Raw genomic sequence first — 20,019 nt, 5'->3', positions numbered from 1 at the left:
TGTAAACAGATAATATAAAAGGAAACAGAATTGTTTCTTGAGACAACACATTTATTCCCAGAGCAAAGTCAGTAATGCACGGTTTATCACATCTGATCAATAACATCACTGTTGTCTTGTTGATTGAGAGGTTTTTTGCATCGTTCTTATCTACCCTTGTTGTTTCTTACATGGAATTTTTTTTTTTTTCAGCTGTAATTTTCTCTACATTTTTTATGGTATTTCCTAGAAAACTAAACAATTTTCTTATGGGGAAAAAATGGAAAATGGATCCCCCCAAAAACATATTTTTAGGCTAAGGATTTGGAACAAGAGATAGAAAAATGTATTCAAAGTTGAAATAAGTATTAAAATATTTTTTTTTTCTTTCTGTGCTGTTTATACACTACTTTTCAAATGGTTTTAGACTTAATTATTTTGACTAGGGTAAATATATCCTATTTTGAATGCTTACCAGTATTAATTTTTTTAATAGATTTCAGTTCTTTATTTTGAGTACAGAATTCTGGGTGTTTACAATTTCCATCGATATATATATTTTTCATTTTAAAAATATTTAATGAATTTCTTCTCATGATACTCATCACCATCTTTTTCTTCAAACATTAATTTACATATTGTTCAAGCCACAGACACTGCATTAATGACATCCTTAAAGCTGAGCACAGAATCCGCAGATGAATCAGATTGTTCGACGAAACATGCTTCCCCACAATTTCTTGGCAACCGCAAGATGTTTTAAAACCAAGATGTTTTAAAACTTCCACACACATGATCCAAAAAGACTCTCAAAAAAATACAAATTCTGAACACTTTTTAGCAGATTTAGTTTAAAGATTTTGGAAAAGTATATATCAAAATATAATTTTTTTTTTTGAGGGGGAGGGGGGGGGGGATGAATGTCTAATTTAAGAAGAATTCTTTTCTTTTACCCTTCACATATTCCAAGCAATATATACCAGCTCGACTGAGTGCAGAATCTGCAAATCAATTTCAATTTATTTATGTTTCCAACAAAACATTACAAATCAGTTATAAGCATTTACAACAATTTAGGAATACATATTGGAAATAGAGGGGTACACTTAAAAGCAATGCTTGTGCAAGTGTGGACACCACAAATGAAAATTATTCATATTGCTCTTCAAAACATTCTACCCCACAATTTCTTGGCAACTGCATACACCAATACCAAGATGTTTCTAAGCCTCTGCAAACCATGAAACATGACCCCAATAGACTCTCCAGATAAATCAATTTCTAAAAACTTTCTTCGGAATATGTAGAGTTTAAAACTTTGCGGACAGTGTTCTGGGTGTTCTAATCTTCCTACTGATAGTGATACATAACTGTCATTCTAAAAGGGAATTGATGAATTATAAAACATGTTTCTTTTTCTTTACTTTTCATGCATTCGTTGAGCCACAGACACTACATCAACGACACCATTGAAGCTCGAATGAGTGCAGAATCCGCAAATCAATCAGATTGCAATCCAAAACATTCTACTCCAAAATTTCTTGGCAACTGCATACATCAAGATGTTTTCAAGCATCCGCAAACATGACCCAAAAAGACTCTTCTGACAGCCCAAGATCTAGGAATATCTCAAATCGGAAACATCCATTATCTCTTCTAAGGCTCAGCCCACTCACTCTCTGAGTGCTTGTCCCCGAATTTTGTCATTTTTGGCAAACGTATGTCGATCACGAGCGATTAAAAATAGTAACAAGGGGGTCATCCCAGATTCAGCAAGATGGCTTGCTTCTTAAAGAGATGACAGTGTGAGGAATTAAAACAGGTTTCATCTAAAAGCATGTGAGCCTTTTTGGCAAGTCCTAATAAGCAATTTGTCAGATTCGTTTTAGCTTACCATAGTTGATGAATTATAGCAAAATACCCATGACATAATTTTTATCAGAATTTATTTTTTCCACATGAACGAAGTGAACATTAATTTAGAAATCTGACAAGAATCTGGATAACTTTTTGTTGTTGCTTGTATTTTAATGTTTTTGTGATCTTTGAGATCGTTGTATTTTGGAATTCCTTTTGGAATTAGAAAGCTTTTTGGAATTTGTAATGGAAATGTTTTGTGTGGTGAAAAAGAAATACAGATGTAAAAGGGGCCCTTACAGTATACAATTTTTTTTTTAAATGCATATTATCACTTCATTTGTTTCCAGTTGAAAATAAAATAAGCTATTCATTCAAAGACAGAGGCCTATGTTCTCAACTATGACAAAGTGACAAACCTTCAAAGAAACTTGGTAAAGATGTGGTTTGTTCAGACAATGGCTCCCTTGAACATTTCTCAAAATGGACATGACCAAGGCCAGTGGATGTCTACTTCAACCATTGATCACTGCAAGTAAGCTAGTGAGTTCCCATTGACAAATCATATTGCTTTAATATGTACATTGTGCTATGGGGACAGTCCCTTCTGTCATTTGTAAATACCATGATACAGATAGAATACATTTCAATATGAATTTAACTTTGACACCCCCAAAACAGATCTCAATCACTTTATCTCTAGCCCTCCTATTTTTTGAAGGTTTTTTCTGTGTTAGCCTCTGCCCCCCCCCCACCATTCTCTATCTCTTTATCTTTCTCTTTCTCTCTCTATCTCTATTTCTATCTCTTTCTTTTTCTCTCTCTCTCTCTCTCTCTCTCTCTCTTTCTCGCACTTATTGACATACATATAAATTATATGCCACAGTTATAGGAAATTTCGCTGTCTGGCATAGAAGAAGTACTCATTCTAGCCATCTTTAATATTATTATATCCTATAATTATGAGTCACAGTGGTTTGGATTTGTGATTCATTTTCTGTTAGCATCCAAATCTTTGTGTCTCTGTTGATATTGTATCCATTTGTAAAATTATTTTCTTCTTTTTGTGCACTTCAAATCTGTTAGCATATTAGCTGTTAGTGGATTTAATGTCCAAAATACTTATTACCAGCAAGACATTTTTATATTATTAAAGGCACTTTCTTTAGATTAATAGCTAATCTGTAGGTTTATTAATTTATTTCCTTCCTTCAAGCATGCATGTACATCCAATACTGTCCATACTGATGCTAAAACGTGTACACATAACTAGTAGTGAGGTCCACGGTCACCGAAATCTTTTGACCTCAAGGACAACATGAATATAAATAGATGGGACAAGAGGAAACAGATAGTATCAGGAGTCATGGGGGAATTCATTACAGTGATGAAAAATTCCCGACCAGACTCCGAGAATTGCTTGTGATGTCATGCCTATTTTGCAAGATTTTTCTACAAGATTGTTAGATGACGTAAATCCTCGGACCTATAACAAATTTTCTCAAGTCTGGTCATGCACTGGGATTATGAAAGAATCATCTAGAAGTTTTTTGGTAAAGGGAGACTATGTAGTAAGTAAGTAAGAATTGTTTTTGTACTATGAAGTTTTTTAATACCGAAATGATAAAATATTACTCAAATTTTCAGGAAAACTAATCAAAATGCAAGTAAAGTACAGGAAATGTATATGGGTAAAAAAAAAAAGGAAAAATGATAATTGCAAAAGCTTCATGTGACAACAGTTTCTGGATTTACCATACTTTTTATATCTATAGTTATATGAATGTAAAGGGTAAAGGCACCAATAAGCAGGTCATGTCAGAAAGCTGCATGCTATATCACATCTGCAGTCAATTATTCTGTTCTAACATGTGTTTCTGGAGACCTACCACATTAGGCCCGTCTTCATCAGCTCAAGTTTGCCAAATAACCCGCTATTTTAACTATCCCGATTGCAAATTAACCAGTTAATTTGCGTCTTTATCTGCAATTAGCGGGATATTTTCTCAACCAAATATCCCGCTAATCTTGGTGTTTCCAAAATATCCGGCTTTTTGGGCCCTTCCGAGCTAGTGTGAGATGAGCATATCGGTCTGGTGAAAACGCAATTTCGAGCTTTGGGATAATATCTCGAGTCTGAAAATAGCGTGTTATTTGGCAAACTCGAGCTGATGAAGACAGGCTAAAGCATACTAAGGCACAAGACCTGGGATAGCCTTTAGAAATGATGGATATAAATAGGCTTATGAAGAGAGCTGTAAAGGGTAGAAGTATCAAGAAGTGGGTCAATAGGGGGGGGGGGGGTGGAGATTGGTGTGTGATGTCATGCCTGGAGCCAATCAGATTCTTAAACATGATTAAACATGTTGCATGATGGTGTGAATCCGTAGACCTACCACAAAGTTTCATGAACCATAACATTGTATCTAGGTGGTCTTCTGAAGTGAGTGATGAATATGACCTCTCGATTGATAACATTTGCCAAATGGACCCTAAATAGCAGCACTAATAATAACAGAATTACTAAGGGATGCTCAAGGCACCCAACAACATACACGCGTAAATAACAAAAACAAAAACAGTGTTGATGATTCAAAAGATGAAGTATACTATAATATTGCATGGAGGACATTGTAAAACAAAAATATTCTTATAAAATAGTAGTAGAAGTAAATATAGCATATAAAAGTAGTACCAGTAACAGTAGTAGTAGAAGTAATGGTAGCAGTAGTAAAAGTAGCAGCAGCAGCATTGATAATAGTAGCTGTAGGGGTAGGTGGAAGTCAATCCTATCCTATTCGTTATGTATTATTTACATGTATGCATCATGTCATAGATCGATTGGTTGGTTTTTAACTCTTTATCTAATTTGAAAATCATTAAAGAATCATTAAATGATCCATTATGTATCTTTCAATCAGTGTGTAAACAAAGATTTAATTTTCAATAGGGCCTTGGTTCCAAGCTTGGAGTTTTAACAACTATTTTATGACAACAAATATGACCTTGCGTTTGCTTGTTCACGAACACAGAAATTCCATCCTTCAATTCTAGAAGATTCTTCTAGGTGTCCAAACTGGCAGTTTCGCTACATGTAGTCTTGGGAATAGTTAGCAGATCGAGGCATACATATGGAATTCCTAGAAAACATATGAGCGTTTCAGATAATACATGATTGTATTGTATTTCATGATGACTGAGTCTGAATTACATCACAGCGCTCCTATATTTAGCCTCGCCAAGTTTCCAACCGGAAGTCCCTGGCAGGCAACGGGTAGGGGGCTACCGGGAAAATTGAGGGGAAAGGCAACTTATTACAAAAACGAAAATAAACTTACAAGCCATGGATGATTCCCGCGAGAGGACGGTTGATTCGGGGCTCTGCCCTGGGAGTCCGCGCTGCGTGTGCTGGTCGAGCTCCACGGAAGCCCCTTCTCCGGAATCTGCGTCAGCGAGGATGGTTACCGAGGGAACCGAGTCGATATGTACCCTGGCCGCTTCCTCTGTGTATCCCGCGTTTCTGTGGGGTAAGGATATATTGGACTTGGCAGGGCAGGATGTTTTTTATTTCATAATATACACACAAGATCACACACACAAATATCTAACCCACACACATGCGTACACCAAACAAAGAATTCCTACGATGCTGAATACTTCAACAACAAAGATATACAGTTGCACATAGTTCTCCACATACTCTGGACTAACGAGCTTGCTTTACAAAGCCCAGCAATAGTTATTCATATTTCTTACAACTTAAGCGGTATCTTTGCTTGAATTCTTGGAACTGGGTGCATATCTCTGGAGTGGAAACCAAGCCATCTCCGACAAGCCTGAAAACTGCAAAGTCATTTGACGCAAACGAGTTATGAAAGTTTGACTTTCCATACGTGCTGTACCCTGAAAGTGGACAACCTCTCATTTCATTTTAATTTGTCACACGACGAGGACGATACACGAACAGCGAATGAAGAGGATTTGAGTTCTCAGTTGGATAGCTGATTCATTGTCCGATTGATCGCTTTTTGATTATTTCACTACAGGGCTAAGAAGACATTTGTAAGCAAGAAACTTAGGAACCTACAACTTCAGGACATTCATTCAAGGGCTAGTCGCTATTTGGGGATTAATGTCTTCCTAAAAGGCAATATAGGCACTGACTTGTTCTTGCACATGACTATACCCCATATTTGTGTATACCATTGCTCTATACATCTTGTTAGTCTTAAAGAACACTTAGCATTCACGGAGCACTTTGGAGTGCATTCATTCAATGCTGTCTACGTCAAACGTTCTGCAGGTGATGAAGGCAACAGGAAACACTTGGATTACATTGAAGGGTACGTACATTCCTGGGGGCACACAATTAGGTCAGGCTTCAGAATCAACCTGTCATGTTAGTCCTTATGGTCAGGTTAATGAAGAAGAGCATTAATCTTATCTGATATGTTTCTTGCTTTACACTATTCAGGATGATCATCTATTTAATTTGACATCTTCAATTGGAGATTAAAGTGGATAGTTTGAAGCGTAGTTCCTAGGCACAGTTAGGTCTGGGGGGTGTTTCACAAAGATCCAAAGTTGAACTTATCTCTAAGTTGGACTTTACTTCTATATTCTTATGGAAAAATGAAAAATCTAAAAAATATATCCGTAGATGAACATAGTAAAAAAACATCTTATGTGTTGTTTGTTCTCTATGTTTTTTCTTTTATTTTACTAGGGTATGTACATTCCAAGCAACAATTAGGTCAGGTTTCAGAAACAATGTGTCACATCTTGACTTATTCCTTTTCAATGTCATGCTTAGGCAGATAAATATCATCCAAATTTCAACCTTTTGGTATTTCAATATTATGTATAATTTGTAATACTGTAAATAATATAAAAGTGTTGATTATTACAATCCTAATTATCATTATTTAGTATCATATACAGGGGTACATTTTCAAAAGGAAAATAAACAGGATGTGTGTAGATCGTCTATCTTAAAATGCTTTTAAAAACACATATACTGTAAATTGCTAGCAATGCAATTATCAGTCACTTCTCTTGTTTGCACATACTGAACTTGTGCAAATAATACATGTAATGTACACATGAGTTTGACTACTAACTATACATAGATTTCTTATTGTCTTTACAATTTTTCAAATTTTTGGGCCATTTCACATTTTCTACCAAAAATATTTAGTAAACCATTAATTTGTGGTCATGAAAATTCAGCTTAAAATTCATTTCATAATTCTATAAGAATCTACTTTCTGCTTGCCTTTAATTCATTGAGCCCATTGATGGGAGTGGGTTATAGCATGGACGTATTACAGATGGACATTCATCGTTTTCTTAACAAATTCATAGTGATTGTCTCCGTCAATGTCGTCTCAATAACATTCTGTACATGTTTCTTCAATTTGGTCTCATCATGGTCGCCGGCAAAAAAGCCGGGACAGAATCAAGAATCAGTGATTTTACACATGTTAATCTACATGCGCAGAAGATAATTTCTCGCCTAAATCATGGAAAATCAATGTGCGGTTCTGGCTTATAATCGGAAATTGTTGTTCCGTGTACTGTACATGTATTTTATTTTGAAAAACATGTTGATATTACCAGATAGAGGTTATTTTTTGATTTTTTGGTTGTGATTTAAAATCCTGTTTCCCCCTATTTCCTCATAATATTCCAGAGTTACAACACACAGGGCTGATACAGATCATGGCCTTCTAATTGTTTTATAAGGTCATAGGTGTGTGCGAAAGTTTGAGAATCAGTAATAATACATTTCATATCACCCAAATCGTCTGCTTTTCAACTTTGCTGCTCCCCCATTGGGGATGCTATCATTTAAGACACACTCTTACAGAGCACACCATCCAAACAAAACCCAAGAGAGGGAAACTGCTCCTTTGTCAATGACCGAAAATGCTTACGCAGTCGTTATTGTTAAAACAGCTGAATGTTCCCATTAAGATGCACATAATCAGAAGGCGGCAACTATCATTGGATCAAAGAAAGCATCACGTTGAATGTCCATCCGTAATAGGTCCATGGTTATAGCACGAGGGAAATCCTATGCAGGAAATTGCCCTTCAGATTCAAGATCAATTTTTGTTTGATGACTTCAAGGTGACACATGACTAAGTTCATTTGAAACTGGAGCAAAATCAGCTCTGTTCCCACAACCTTGAATAGTATGTCAACCTAGCTGTATGTAAGCACGACTGAACATTAACAGGGGCCAGTGGGAAAATTACCCCCCCCCTACCCCTCCCAACAGATCCCCTGTTCCTACAATTACAAATAGATTGAATCCTGTACTGCTTAAAGCCCCACTACACTACTTATAGCTACTTGCGCCCTCTATATAGCAAACAATGCCTAATTGGTGACCATTAGTCCCCCATATGGTCCCCTTTTTCTTATGTTTAATAATTGAGAGCTAATTGGATGAGATAACCACCTGTCAGTGACCATGCAGGGAGGTCTAATCCCTCCTGGCCAAACTAGTGCAGAGGGGCTTTAAAGGAGACAAGAAAGTTGGTCTTTATAGGCAGGTGGTCTTTATGCAAAGTTCCGTTGTATGTTCCAGTGAGATTTTTACAGGGAAACAAAACAAAAATTAATTAACATAACATTCAGAAAGACCACAAAGTTGTTACATTATTAATCAAGTAAAGCTCCATTTATAGCCCTTTTCCTCCTGGGGTTATCAGCCTATAGCCTACATGAACCTGGTGATCCCTGTTATTAAGCCTTTCGGATTTTGACAACGCAGAAGTCAACGGGTTAAAATAATATTTAAGGTTACTGCGCTATAGACACAAGTTAAGATTTTGACATCTGCACTGGAGGGCGCTACTTCACTGGAGGGCTTCAAGGGAGCGCTTCCACCAAGCATCTAGACCAAGAACTAGATAGTTTATTCCTCAGCACTACATCCTGACTTATGGATCCTGCTGAGTATCGTCGTAGAAGTAGAAGAAGTAGAGTGATTTATGGAGGTCCATCCATACAGCAGGATCTTCTTCATTTGTTTTTAAATTATTATTAAACCTCCCCAACTTATTATGCTGGTCTTACAGCCGGAGAGGGGCAGATTTCGCTGCCGCAAAAATCAATAAAATTAGAACATCCAGGGATACATAAACATGTAAGTCCCATGTTGAAAAAGAAGATTTGACAACATTTTCAGGACAATATTGAATATTGATTTCCAGCATAAGACAAGCTATGTCGCACATGCTGCCCGGCCTACAGACTTACAGCACATGTATTTCATTAGTTTGGAAATTGGCAGTTTGCCTATTAGCTTCCTCTCTCTCTCTCTCTCTTCTCTCTCTCTCTCTCTCTCTCTCTCTCACTCTCTCTTGCTCTACCACCCATTTGTACCAATACAAGAAAATAAAAACAAGTTCGCAAATCACTCTAATCCTGGGTTTAGACATAGCTGCCATTTTCTTGTAAAAAGATACTTCATAAAGTTTAAACCCTGAAAGCGACACTCACAAAAGGTACATGAATATATGGATAGAGTAGTTTACAGGTAGTTTAAGAAGATCAACACACTTTAGGCAGGGCATTTGGCATTCAAACATAACTTCACACTTAATACCAAACTGACAGTCTATGTAACGCTTTGATACAAGCATAGCCAAAACAAGTATCAAGTATCTACTTGGTATTACCAATAATCAATGCACTTAAAGTGCATGGATTATTGTAAAGCCCCAAAACCAAATGATTCCATGTTTTGAATATATCCAGTACCTGGGAAATATTAAGCGACCGTGTTAAACAGGTTTAAAGGGCGATTTGACCCTGATATTAACGGGCTCAAAATGAATGCAATAAAATAAAATTAGGTAAAATATACTGACCAATTAAGTTTGGGGAAAATTGCATTGACACATAATTGAGGAACTGGAAAGTTAATATCTTGGCAAGGATTTTTTTCTCTATATTATCATTTAATTTGATTTTTAACTAGTGAGGAATGCGTCTTTGGGACATCCATTTTTTTATAGATTTGGTTTAAAAACGTAAACTTTTATGCAAGAGGACTAATCTATTGTATGCACATGGATTGGACTAGTTTATACTTGAAAAAAAATATCATAATTTCTGCACATGTTATTATGAGTGTTTACATTGTTTGGCTACAGAACAAAAAGTGAAATATAATATATTTTCACAATTTTAATGTAAATTGGACGAGAAACCAACAAACACCGACAGGAGCTAATCTAACTCCGAACCCCAAATGTTTGAACATTTTAACATGGACTAATGTATAGACTCTGAAAATTCAATCCGAACACCCTCTCCAACAACAAAAATAACAAAAGAGCACAGAACTCAGGTGTTAAGAATGTGAATCTCAGCTTTGCTTGACCTTACCTGATGTCATTGTCCAAGCTGGACAGGGTGTGGCAGATGACCTTTGCTGGGGATGACATACTGGCCGTCCTGACCTCGACCTCCGCCTGACCCTCTCCATAACGATGACCGCTGGCATCGACCAGAAGAACAGGAGACCCTGGCGATGCACGATGGTGCCTGGTTGGAGGCTGTAATTTATTTTCAATAAATGCAAAAAATCTTTTCTTTATTACATGAGTTACATTGGCGGTTTCAGAGTGATTTCACATTTACTTTTCCTTTCTAGTTCGGTATACATAAAACTGGACACATTGAGAATGCACAAGCTGCTGGCTCCAGGCATGTTCCTCCCTGGGTACACTTAGGGTTACATCCAAAACCTAATGCAATCGATCCTGGGGGGTGTTTCACAAAGACTAAGATCAACTTTAAGTTGGACTTAACTACGGCAGGCTATTTATGACACTAGTTGCTCTCACCACTGGTCTCTCAATTGGATCTTTAGATAATAATATTTTGTCCTTCAATAATGTGACCATGATTTGTACGTCCCTTGAGAAACCAATGCGAGGAATGATTAGAGGAACTAGTGGCATGAACGGCCTGCTATAATTAAGTTCAACTTAAAGTCGTTCTTAGTCTTGATGAAACACTCTCCAGGGGGTGTTTCATAAAGTTGTTCGTAAAGTTATGCATGACTTTACGAACGACTTGTATATGAAGTGCCAGATAGGATGCCCAAAGTTTTTTTTTGATATTTTCAATAACCTCAAATAAATTATGGCAAAAAATAAACTTTGCATTAAAAATGTTTGTTATCATAAGAATGTTAATCTACATCTGCACAGTTCAAATTTAGTTGATGTATTTAATAATGATTGAGCATCCCATTTGGCTTTTCATATACAAGTCGTTCGTAAAGTTACGCATGACTTTACGAACAGCTTTATGAAACACCCCCTGTTTTGGTTCTGCTTGTATCAATATCACTTTAAGATTGACCTCAACTGCATGACATAATTGTTTCCACTTCCACTATTAGTACGCTCCCTTCGTGTAACCGACCCTTATTCAACCATTCTTGCTGACATAACATCCACCCTCTCGAACCCCATCATGAGTCAGTGATCGAGGAAGTTTTGGGCCCATCCCCCTCGAGCTGTCAATCATGATGCACCCGGACGTCTTCACCCTACCAAGTGATTGACAGTTTCACACTCTGACCTTGACAGTTTCAGGAAGTTCAACAGAGGGCCCTGTGAGGCCGGGTGACTTTTCAGAGGACTGAATGATGAACGCTAAGTTACAGACAGATGCGGAATTCACACCTCCAAAATTGACCCCCTGCGTAATCATTTAAAGCCCGTCTGCAATAGTTTGGCCAGGCGGGATTAGACCACCCTGCTGGTCACTGACAGGTGGTTATCTCATCAAATCAGCTCTCAATTAACATAAGAAAAAGGGAATCATGGGGGACCAACAGGCACCAATTAGGCATTGTTTGCTATATAGAGGGCGCAAGTAGCTTTAAGTAATGCAGTGGGGCTTTAACCTTCCACTATGCGTGTTGTACAACAACCACTTTCAAAGTTGGTCTTCTGTTGTTTTTCCGAGGGAAGCCTCATAATTATTAACACTGCTTTTCCTGATGCCCTTGTATTTTACTACATTGTAATTACAGGAGCCTTAATATACCTCTCTTTAGAAATCTAGCCATCTGATTGGTCGAAATTGGAGTTATGATTTTAGCCATTCCCGTAAAGAAACGAACAATGCCAGTAAAAGCCTATTAAAACAACTATCCCTCTCATATCACAATATTACCCCCATCACTACATGGTAATCACTTAACACATTTGTGTCAAGAGGGACAAATGTGAGTCTTGTCCAAGGACGTAAGCACCGATCAAGGGTCAAACCCATGACCTTCTTATATGAGAGTCAACTACAACATGTACAACATTGCTCCCGATTGAAGATATCATTGACCAAAGACTAACTGAAGTATCTTGACGTGATGAACAGAGTGACTGTCTAAACTAAAAGGTTCTTATGATTTACACTTAAAGATTATTTCTTTAAATACGATTATATCTTGTGGGCCATCTATGAAAACTGGTCGCTTTAAAACCTGGTCGCTTTAAAACGGATTCACGACCACTGACTTGCTGAGCAAGAAAATGATTAAACTGAAGAAACTTCTAAAATTTACTAAATTTATTATGAACCCTGGGATTGAGAGCCAATTAATTAACCAATACTCCTTCCTCATTAACTGTTTTTAAATATTTGGTAGCTAATTAAGTCTGTCTAAAGACTGATACATGTCACTAGAGGCACTGCATCCTAATTGCATTCCTCAGTGAAGGGTACACTGAGTGATTATTAATCCCATGATATACTTCTAATCTATTAAAACTCTTTCAGGACAGGATTTATTTTTAGGGCTTAATTGATCATAGTTGTCCTTCAAATTGGCAACCTTAGTATTTTTCTTGTATTGCTACATTGTTCTGATAAAATGTAATGCCTCTGAAAACAATGTAAATGGGCAGGAATCTTGTTGAAAAGTTGCCAATTTTGATTGAAAAACAATCATGAATTTCTCAATGTGTTGCCAATTTAAGGATTTTAAAGCATATTTTTATCTTTAAAATCCCTGACATCAATCACAAGATAGCCATGAAACACAGTGGATGCAGCATGTGCAGAACTTTGTTTGCCTTTCTTCTCATACATCTGGTATATTCTAAGGGCTCTGAATCAAAAGTTATTGAGCCAAACCACGTAATGTCCTTCTTCTTCTTCTTCTTCTTCTTCTTCTTCTTCTTCTTCTTCTTTCTTCCCCTTTTCCCCTTTCCTTCTTATCTGTTTTACTTCTCCTTGTTTGTTTCGTGTTTGTAAATTGTATGTTGTTTTGAAATATTGTCTTGTGTTTTCTAAGTCTTCGTAGGCAAAATTTGAAACATTTGTATTTTTATTTTTTTCTGGGGGATCCACAACCTACAAGCACTGCTTTTTAGTGGATCCCCCCCCCCCCCCCATTTCCTCAGAAATTAAGAAATTCTTGTAATAATTTTATTATGTGCAAACTGCAAAGTTTATTTGTATAGTTTCTTGAAAAATGAATTATGTATGAAATCAAATGTAATATCTTTGTTTACCTTTCTGTTGGAAATGAAATAAATATAGATATGAATATATGAATGTGGGAAGATTGTTGTGAAAGGGTTAACACATAAAATATATATATCAGTTGTAAACATATCAGGAGTTGAAGACTAGATCTAAGTGCATTAGGGGCGGGTCCCTCCTGAACAATAACCATAACAATAACTAGTGTCACCGAATGGCTCCCCTGCTGTTTGTGAGGAAAAGGTATTGGAAATTGTTGTAGGTTCCAACTCAATTATCAAAGCTAACGAGCCTCCTCCGTCAATTATCGATGTCTCGTCAGGATTACTCAGTGAGCAATTTTCTTAGACAAGCTTATTTTTGTGACCCAATAATTTCACTCTTTCAATGCAAAGTCAATACAGGAGAAGCTATGCAGGCATTATTTGAGACACCTCCAACCATTTTATAGGTACCGATATAGTTTAGAAAGACCTACTTTTATTGCAGTTGTTAAAGGTTTATAAGATATGCATATATATACAAACTGTAATTTATCATCATATATATGTATATCATTAATTATGAGTTTATCATTATAGTACATCACTATATATATCATTCAATTATCATTTACTGTTCATCATTATAGATTATGGCTTTAATATCTTTACTGTTCAAGTGAAACCAGGCCATAAACGTCAAATTGATATCACTTATTTGTCATAGAATATGGTCCAACTTATGAATAAGGTACAATATGTATTTCCACCTACTTCACTAATGGCCTTACCGTATGACGATACTCTCTGTCCGAGTCCGATAATTCCAGGAAGTCAGATGGAGAGGGCTTGGAAGGAGACCTCGGAGGGGAGTAACTCCTGTCTACTGCATAGCGATGATGAGTGGGTGAACTGGTTAGATGAGGAAGATGGTTGGATAGTGAAGGATGAGTAGAACAAAAATTGGTGACGAGCAATGAACAAGTTTCAATTCATACGGAATAAGTTCCATTCAAAAGATAAGGCTGAGAGGACTATTGACAAAATTTTATTAATTTTTTCTCGCTTGTGTTATACTACTTCGAAAGTTACATTCAAATGTGTTTCATATTCCACTTATGACCCCCCCCCCCCCCAAAAAAAAAAATCAAAAAAAAAATCACAATGCCCCCCCCCCCCCCCAAATCCTGACCCCAGATTAAAAACCACTGATCTATGGGATCCAACTGTGGCACAATACAAATGTCATTTGCTCTGGACCTTGTTTACCGGTACTCAAAGTTAAAGCTATAATCTGTTTTTTTAGTAAGGCACATAAATATATGGAAAATTAAAAATATACATATACAGTCAAACCTGCCTTAGCGACCATGTGTCAATAAAGACCACAGATTTTGTTTCCCTTAAATATGTTTTTTTTATTGAAATTTGTACTGTAGGAAGTAGGAACATGTTGATAAAGACCACCTCCTTATAAAGACCACTTTTCATTTTTTGCTGGAGCGGTCCTTATACAGATTTCAATATATATATATATATATATATATATATATTTATATATATACATACCTGTATATATAATAACAGGACATCTATATATAACCCTAAATGGTACATTAACACGTATGCTATAGAACTGATCCCCCTACCTCCTCGACAGTGATGTGGAGATATCACTTGATAAAGATGGGGTGCGGTGGCTGAGGTTGAGACTAGCCATGGAGTGACGAGCTGGGGTCATCGCACTTTCACCAAATCCTGAAGAAGCATTGTGGGATATTCTTGCAACTGTGTCTGTGATTTCAAATAATTAACATTGTAGTAACTGTAGATTTGAAGTAGAATAAAATATTTGATAAAATGAGAGGTTTCAGGATTGGTTGTGTGACACATGTATGCTCCTGTGACAATTGTTCCACATCTAATTCCTAGACTAACTGAATTCTTAACTTCGGCCCTGGTCCCAATACTAAACGTAACCCTAACCCTACAACCAAATTGCAACCTTATCCTACAAAGCTTAAACCTTTGACAAAGTAAAGCCTGGAACAATCGTTGAAAGAGCAAATGCTGGATCATTAATAGTGTCCAAAATATCTTTCAAGCAAAAAAAAATTAATATAAATTCTAACAGTTACATACACATGAACATCACTAAGTTTGATAGTGTATTTGATAACTGCTACAATTGCTTGAATACAATACAATAGTACAATAATTACCTAAACATTGATGTACATTTATCACAAATTACATTTTTTATTTTGACAAATATATGAACGAGCTCAGATCAGATTCTAGTTTTAGACAGTACTAAAATCTTTCTCTGCTGCTTCACCATAATATAATTTACTTTCATTCTACCTGGGTCTGAAGCAAGTACTGAGGGCGAGGCATACACTGTCAGACTCTCTGGGAGAACAGTATCATTTGTGAGACGTCCCTGGGCCAGTGGTCTCCTATAATAGAGAGATAGAAGGAAAGAGAGAGAGAGGGAGGGAGGGAGGGAGAAAGAGAGAGAGAGAGGAGAGAGAGAGAGAGAAGGAGAGAGAGAGAAGGAGAGAGAGACAGAGAAAGAAAGAAAAAGAGACAGACAGATAGCCAGAGGGAGAGGTAGAGGGAGGAAGGGGATGAGATAGACAAATATATATCTAGAAGTACATGTAGGTACATCACTGAAAGAAAGTGAGAGACAGTGTTTGATTTTTAAAATTGGAGAGTATTTTGATAATTTACTTCTAGAATTTTCCTTTTGAATTGTTCTTACATGCAAGAAACAAAGGTCTGAAGTTTTCTGCTCACAAACAAACTAACAATACTGAATACACATAGCATCGTTCATCAACAGGGAAGGCTGCTGCTGCATGATCATCTGAAACCAAATATAGGTGAACAAGAATTTGGTACCTACGTATTACTAGATATCACTGACTTTCACTGAAATATTGTTTGTCAGCGATTCAGTAACATGCAAGAATGTCTTCACTTGATTCATTGCAGTGTCTCCATATGAGATGAAAATGATTCTAAATATTCAAGAATCTTATTTGGTGGATCACACATTTTTACAATTATTTTCCCTTTCTAATTATCTTATGATTCAACAGATCAAGTTTGGATCACCAAGAATGCCTGTGCCCTAAACAAGACCTTCTTGGTATCCCACGTATCGCGGATTAGCCACATTGTCTAGTGCAGCTCTTTTACAGTACAAGAACAAAAAGAGGTAAGGACTAAGAATAAAAATATATATTTATCTAAAGAAACCTGAAATTCTGATTTTACAATAATAGCGATAAGTTTAATGTAAAATTAAAAAGGGACACGCACAGAATTTGGGGAACTGCCTGCATGCACCTTTTTACACTAAACACTATTGTTGTAAAGACAATATCAGGTTGGCAATTAAAAAAACAGGTAATTTTTTAGTGTATACCGCATGTATTTGCCTTTGCGGCCGAACCAACATCACAACTCTCTCCTGATAGGTCAGCGTTTTTGTAATGCAAATCGAACAAACAGAGCGGTCCCTCGGCCCTTCGCAACCTCGTGCATATTCAGCAATTTTGAACGATCGGCGCTTGATAGCATGAATATTCATATTTGCTGCGCCACTGCCGCGCATGCGTACCTTCTCTTCGCCATTTTGAATCAACGCTGCAACATGGAACTTGGAAGAATCGTTGGTGTAGAAACCCTTTTTTTCCCATCAAAGACTTCTTCAAATTATAATTTCAAGTGGTCTTCCATGCCCTGAGCTGAGAAATCATGCAACCTAGCCCTAGGTCAGGTGACGGTCTATGATTATGAAGTCTTTGCAGATTTAACGATAATATCGCCTAATTGGCTGTGTTACTAACCCCAGGATCCGCCAACTGAAGCTCCAACGCCTGCGGCGCCGGTGTTGGAGCTTCCCAATACGCATTAGCATTGACTCACTTAACTCCGGGAAGCTCCAACACCGGCGCGCACAGCGTCGGAGCTTCGGTCAAACTGTCGTGGTGGCTTCGAAAAAAAAAAATGGGGCGACGTTATCGTTAAAATCTGCAAAGGGAGTACTTACAATTTTTACATCATAGGGTGCACGACTTCTCAGGGCATAACAATGATCACTTGAATTCATAATTTGAAGAAGTCTTCGATGGAAAAAAAGGGTTTTTCAGAGCACTACCCAAACGACTATTCCATGTTGCAGCGTCGATTCAAAATGGCGAAGAGACTGTACGCATGCGCGGCAGAGCCGCAGAAAGTATGAATATTCATGCTATCGAGTGCCGATCGCTCGAAATCGCTGAATATGCACGAGGTTGAGAAGGACTCTGTTTGTTCGAGTCGTGCATATTCAGCAATTTCGAGCGATCGGCACTCGATAGCATGAATATTCATACTTTCTGCGGCTCTGCCGAGCATGCGTACAGTCTCTTCGCCATTTTGAATCGACGCTGCAACATGGAATAGTCGTTTGGGTAGTGCTCTGAAAAACCATTTTTTCCCATCGAAGACTTCTTCAAATTATGAATTCAAGTGATCATTGTTATGCCCTGAGAAGTCGTGCACCCTATGATGTAAAAATTGTAAGTACTAAGTAGGTCTAGACTCTACTCCCTTTGCAGATTTTAACGATAACGTCGCCCCATTTTTTTTTTTCGAAGCCACCACGACAGTTTGACCGAAGCTCCGACGCTGCGCGCCGGTGTTGGAGCTTCCCGGAGTTATGACTCACTATGCTTTGTTGGAGTGGAGCTTCCTTCCTGGAGTTACAGTTTAGCTAACTCCGGGAAGCTCCAACACCGGCGCCGCAGGCGTCGGAGCTTCGGGTGGTTTCCTTGGTTTCTCTTGGGGGCTAGTAAAACAGCCGATTGGGTGATATTATCGTTAAATCTGCAAAGGGAGTACTTACAATTTTTACATCATAGGGTGCACGACTCCTCAGGGCTCAACTCCAATCACTTGAATGTATAATTTGAAGAAGTCTTCGATGGGAAAAAAAGGTTAATTCGGGGTACTACACCAACGATTCTTCCATGTCGCAGCGTTGATTCAAAATAGCGATGAGAAGGTACGCATGCGCGGCAGTGGCGAAGAAAATATGAATATTCAGGCTATCGAGCGCCGATCGCTCGAAATCGCTGAATATGCACGAGGTTGAGAAGGGCTCTGTTTATTCGAGTCGTGCATATTCAGCGATTTCGAGCGATCGGCGCTCGATAGCCTGAATATTCATATTTTCTTCGCCACTGCCACACATGCGTACCTTCTCATCGCTATTTTGAATCAACGCTGCGACATGGAAGAATCGTTGGTGTAGTACCTCGAATTAACCTTTTTTTCCCATCGAAGACTTCTTCAAATTATACATTCAAGTGATTGGAGTTGAGCCCTGAGGAGTCGTGCACCCTATGATGTAAAAATTGTAAGTACTCCCTTTGCAGATTTAACGATAATATCACCCAATCGGCTGTTTTACTAGCCCCCAAGAGAAACCAAGGAAACCACCCGAAGCTCCGACGCCTGCGGCGCCGGTGTTGGAGCTTCCCGGAGTTACAGTTTAGCTAGCCTACGCAGAAATGAACGTGTGGGACTTGACTATCAAATTCAAAAAGTGGATTTTAACAAGTATTCATAAAATGCAATCGGTAAAATAAAAGATCATCTTAAAAAGGAATCTACCTTGTTTCCTTTTCACTGTAAAGCGGTGCTGGTTCGTAGAGAGATCGCTTTGACGCATCCATGATTTAGATGTTGGATCGGAGAACACAGAATTCAGAAATGTCAACAAATTTCCCGCTGACGATGTGGTGATAGAGGGCGCTCAACCAAAAACAATCAATCAATAAATAAGGGGGTGACAGAACTATTTTTTTTTTTAATGCAGTGAGGGATGGGTCATTGTCTTAAATGCATTGAGGTCTGTCATTGGTTGCAATGGTATATTTGTCTTAGACAATACAGGTATGTTAATGTATTAGTCGGGGTCCTCTCTTTTGGAATCCCTAGTGTAAAGCTTTGGTTAATCGAGGAGTGTTCAATGAAGAATTTAAAGGTTTTTTTTTTTTATAATAGACAAGTTAAAGAGCCTTGGAGAGGATAGGGAGGGCTCTCACGGTGATGACTCTGAAGTTTAGAAATTCGATTTAGTATTGTTGAACAGATAGGGCGGGAAACCTCCAGTACATGATTAAATGAATACAGGTCTATTTTTAATCCCTGTAGTATTATTTTATTTAGGTTTTATTTCCAAATTAACTGCATATGAAAAGAATTTACAAAGTAAGGCATATACAAGGTAACAAAACATGTACATAATATTCGATTGATACAACAGTAATAAAAACAATGTAATGGCAAGTCATTAAATACATATGATGCTAACAATTATCTGTAGTAATGAGGAGGAAACCTTGGAAGCATAATGATTGTAATTAAGGTTCCCTTTACATAATACATTTGTCACATAATATATAAAACAAAAAACAAAATAAAAGAACAAAAACGGGTGTGTGGTGCAGCCAGCCAACAAGTGTTGATATTACCGATGGTCTCTATCATGATGACCTTACTCATTTTCATACTGGAGTAGAAGTTTATGTTTCAAATGATATTCAAAAGTAATTAAACTTGGCAGCTGTTTGAGCGAAATGTCTAAGGAGTTCCAGTACACAGGACCAGTATAAATCAAAGT

At 37.5% G+C, this 20,019-nt stretch overlaps 1 protein-coding gene across 1 annotated transcript in view; it reads right to left on the bottom strand.

The window, feature by feature from the left end:
* LOC754650 (QWRF motif-containing protein 4) overlaps nucleotides 1–19,128 on the bottom strand; it is a 40,295-nt gene extending 21,167 nt beyond the window's left edge. Inside the window, exons 1-6 of the mRNA XM_030985377.1 lie at nucleotides 19,008–19,128; nucleotides 15,702–15,796; nucleotides 14,987–15,131; nucleotides 14,129–14,249; nucleotides 10,240–10,409; nucleotides 5,175–5,356 (exon numbers count right to left, since the gene is read on the bottom strand). Of these exons, the coding sequence (XP_030841237.1) occupies nucleotides 5,175–5,356; nucleotides 10,240–10,409; nucleotides 14,129–14,249; nucleotides 14,987–15,131; nucleotides 15,702–15,796; nucleotides 19,008–19,069 (775 nt within the window). The 5' untranslated portion in view covers nucleotides 19,070–19,128. The remainder of the gene's footprint in view (nucleotides 1–5,174; nucleotides 5,357–10,239; nucleotides 10,410–14,128; nucleotides 14,250–14,986; nucleotides 15,132–15,701; nucleotides 15,797–19,007) is intronic.
* Nucleotides 19,129–20,019: the final 891 nt, after the last annotated feature.

The sequence above is a fragment of the Strongylocentrotus purpuratus genome, unplaced genomic scaffold, assembly GCF_000002235.5.
Source record: "Strongylocentrotus purpuratus isolate Spur 01 unplaced genomic scaffold, Spur_5.0 spur5_scaffold_15, whole genome shotgun sequence".
Taxonomy (NCBI): Eukaryota; Metazoa; Echinodermata; class Echinoidea; order Camarodonta; family Strongylocentrotidae; genus Strongylocentrotus; species Strongylocentrotus purpuratus.
The sequence above is the reverse complement of the archived record's forward strand: the minus strand, read 5'-3'. Positions and strand labels throughout refer to the sequence as shown.